The sequence below is a fragment of the Aspergillus mulundensis genome (genome assembly GCF_003369625.1).
Source record: "Aspergillus mulundensis strain DSM 5745 chromosome Unknown scaffold_3, whole genome shotgun sequence".
Lineage (NCBI taxonomy): Eukaryota > Fungi > Ascomycota > Eurotiomycetes > Eurotiales > Aspergillaceae > Aspergillus > Aspergillus mulundensis.
In genome coordinates, this window is record NW_020797891.1 from 475,035 (window position 1) to 478,885 (window position 3,851).

Here is a 3,851-nt window from a genome sequence, read left to right on the forward strand (position 1 = left end):
AAAGTTAATACTTAACTAGGCTAATATATTAAAATAATTAAAAAAACCCTTGCCCTGGCCGCTTATGGTATACTTTTAATTTTTTAAATAATATTTATAATAACCCTTTTTAAGGATGCTAGGCTTTTTTTTATTATAATAATATTAAAAAAAGTATAACTATAATTTACCCTAAGACTTTAGCTAGTAAACTATTAAAATTTATTAATAATATAAATAATATTATTAAAAATCTTGCGTGGTTAGGGCGCTAGTTTATATTAAAAACTTAAAATAAAGGTATAAATAATAAAAGTATTTTTTTAAAGACTTTTAGGCTAGTTTTAATATACCCTTATTATTTTTAAAAATACTTAAAAAATTTTATTAATAGTAAGGCTAAAAAGCTAGCTATAAAAAAGTTTAAATAATAATAGCAAGTATTACTTAATTTAAAAGTAATAATTTTTAATAATAGGTTTAAATAAATATATTAAGGTATATACTATGTTAGCTATAGCTATATAATATATTATAAATAATACCTTTAAGTATAAAAATTATTAACTATTAACACCTAGTTTTATATTTATAATATTAAGGCTATTAACACGCTTTAAAAATTAAAAGTAATAATTAAAAAACTTTTTAAAGCTTTTATTTACTAGCTTTATATAAATAATACCTTAGTAATTTAATATACACGCAGGTAGTTCTTATTATTTTTTAACTAGGCTTTTTAAGTATTATATTAATTTATAAATTAATATACTATTTACCTGCGGTGGTTTTTTAATTATATAAAAATTAAAAATAATAAGCTAGCTAATAAGCTTATTAATAAAGCAGCCTTTATAAAGGCCTAACCTTTAGTACCTAACTTTCTAAAAATATAGCCTATAATAAGTAAAGTATATAGCCTATATAAGTAAATATACTATATTACTTAAGCTAAATAATAAAAAGGCACTTTTATAAAGTTATTTATATAATATAAGTAATAGCTTATTATAAAGTTAAAGCTTTACTAGGTTAAGTTATTATTAAAGCTAGTATTAAAATAATTAGTTTTATATTATTAACTTATACTTAAGTTTTTATATAAAAACTTTAAATAATATTATAAGTACTTTTAATATAAAAATACTAGGCTTACTTACTTTTATAAAATAAGTAAAAGCCCTAAATACTTAATTTTTTATTATTATTTTAAATAACACTTTTTATAATAGCCCTAGTATTTTATAATATTATTAATAACTAAGGCTAAGGCCTTAAAATACCTTTATAAATTAAAGCCTAAGGGCTTTATATTATTACTTAAAATTATAAATTTTTATAAATTTATTTACTTTTATTAGGGCACCCCACGCCCTAGTATTATTAAAACTACCTAATTTAATATTAAATAATTTTTTTTTTTATTTTATTATATTTTTTTTATTTTTTTTTATTTTAAACACCTTTTTTTAATATAACTAGTTTTAGCTAATATATTTTTTTTATAAAAAGGTAAATTCCTGTAACCCTTTGCAACTAAAGCCTTAAATATATAATAAATAATACCTGCTAATAGCTATATATAAAAATAATATATAAAAAATAGGTACTAGCCTATAAGCTTTAGTAAAAGTTACCCTTTAAAATAAAAAACCTTTTTATATATAAACTATTTAAATAGGCTATTTACCTAGTAGTGGCACGCCCCCATACCCTAAGGGAGGTCTAGAACAGTAGGCGTACGCCTAGCAATCCCCGGGGTGTTAAATATCACTACTACTACTACTACTAAAGGCCGACTTGCCGACTGCTAGAGCAAAAATCGCGGCAAGTTCCTACCACCGAGGGAGTGGGCCTGCCGCACAGCAACGGTGTATGGGTCGGTCTTGCTCTGGTCAGTCACCAGGTCAAGGGCTTCATATATGCGTTTCGAGTCTCTCTTGACAAACTTTTCACCAGCCTCGATCCATTTTACCCAGGCGGATGCGCTCTCCAGTACAGTTTCTCGATCCAATGGTGTATGGCGTGAGCTTTCCCCCTTTTTACTGCGGGCATGTGGTTTGGATGGGCGCTTGCGATGGACCATTTCGGATGTTCGTAGATGAGGGTGTGTGACAAGGCTTTTGGTTGGAAAGGAGGGCTGGATCAGCCACAGCCACAGCCACACTGGAGAACCCCTGCCATCAGGATTCCCCAGCCATTCCCCGTCCTCATTTCTCGCACCTTCTATCCTTCCACGTACGAACCAGCTATCCCGACACCATCGCCAATATACTCTTCAACCTGCTGTGATGTACTCGGTAAACAATTCGAGTCTTTCTGGTGCGAAGAAGCATCTAGCGAGAACCATGTCGTCCCTTGCTCCCGGACATATTCTCCAAGGCGCGTCTTGGGACTACCGAATTCTCAACCCTCTCAACGGAGATAACACGCACACCTCAACCGTCTTAAAAGCTGAAATCATTTCCCGAGGCACTGAGAGAGTATCTAGCGCACCCCAATGGTTTGTTGTGCTGCACCAATCATATCCTGAACCAACACTAACTGTACTACCCAGGGCTGTCATCAAAATAGCTCCGCCTGGCGACGCAAATGCGATGGAGAATATGAACCGCGAGCGTCAGACTTACCGCCTCCCTGGTGTCGCTTCGTCAGAATGCTTCCGGAGAATGTATGATGTGATTGACCCCAGCACTATCGCCCTGGAGTGGATGGACACCACCCTTGCAGAGGTCAAATACAAGCCTGACACGCGCACCTACTTGCTCATCCTGTCCCTTCTCAAAGCAGTACTGGCCAGTTGTATTACCCTGGAGAGCTACAGTTGTGTGAATACAGGTAGAGTACCTCGTCTGAAAGAGTCGGCATCCGCTAATTAACCCAGACTATAAACCAGCCAATATTTTGCTCTCTGGCATCGAAACTGGCCGTATTACTGCTAAAGTGGCAGACCTGGGACTCGGTGAGCAAGCAGCAATACATGGGAAACATTTCATTAATATGCCTAAAGTAGTTCCGATCGGCAATCTGTTCAATGCCCAGCCATATGGCATGCGCGCCCCCGAAGTCTTCCTAGGCCACGCATGCTCCGCGAAGTCGCAGGTCTGGGCAGTCGCCGCGATGCTACTTTGCTGGATAAAACCTGGTGTTTTAGGCGTGTGGGACAGCCCTCATCCCTTGCTCAACGAGGCATGGTCCATGGCAAAGATAAAGCGGCTTTTTCCACTCTGGAATCTTCCAGGTCCTGACAAGGTGGAGCGCCATTCGCTTAAGGCTGCGGTAGAATCTGCCGTCTGTTTAAGTAAGGAAGTGCCAGAGCTACAAGCCATCTCAGCTTTCGACGACGAGTTTCAAAAGGTGGAGATACCGCAGCAGTTAAAGGATATTCTTCGTTTCATGCTGGTAGCCGATCCGTCTAAAAGGCCGTCCGCCTCCTCCGTGTTGGTATCGAGCGAGCTTCAGGCGTTAGCAAACCTTGTAAATATCTGATAAAACCTCGCCAGAGGACCGTATTTTCCATCGTGTAATCTATATACTTCATGAATTTATCTTTTTTCGCGTCCCATGGTCAGGTCACAGGACCCGCTGAGGTACAAGATTGTGTACGAAGCTTACCGTATCAATCACTGGTTCACCGAGGTCGCTTCCTCAGCCTTGTCCGCTTTTCCTTGCACACGACAATCAACAAATCTAACTCATTAACTTTGATCTACTTTCCATCACTCTGTTTGAACAAATACCTACATATCTTCCGCGGACTTCCTTTAGGCTTCAAGCGGTATTGAGAGCCTCGAGGCGATCTGCCTAGTAAAGTATTCGAATATCATCAAGAAACAGGCTCGAGTCCTCTGGTCGTCGCGCAGGATACATCC

At 36.6% G+C, this 3,851-nt stretch overlaps 1 protein-coding gene across 1 annotated transcript; it reads left to right on the plus strand.

The window, feature by feature from the left end:
- Positions 1-2,327: 2,327 nt before the first annotated feature.
- DSM5745_03950 (uncharacterized protein) lies at positions 2,328-3,468 on the plus strand (the record flags this gene model as incomplete). The annotated part of the gene is made up of 3 exons (XM_026745966.1): positions 2,328-2,482; positions 2,537-2,805; positions 2,864-3,468. The coding sequence occupies 3 exons, from the start codon at positions 2,328-2,330 to the stop codon at positions 3,466-3,468; spliced, it is 1,029 nt and encodes a 342-aa protein (XP_026604962.1).
- Positions 3,469-3,851: the final 383 nt, after the last annotated feature.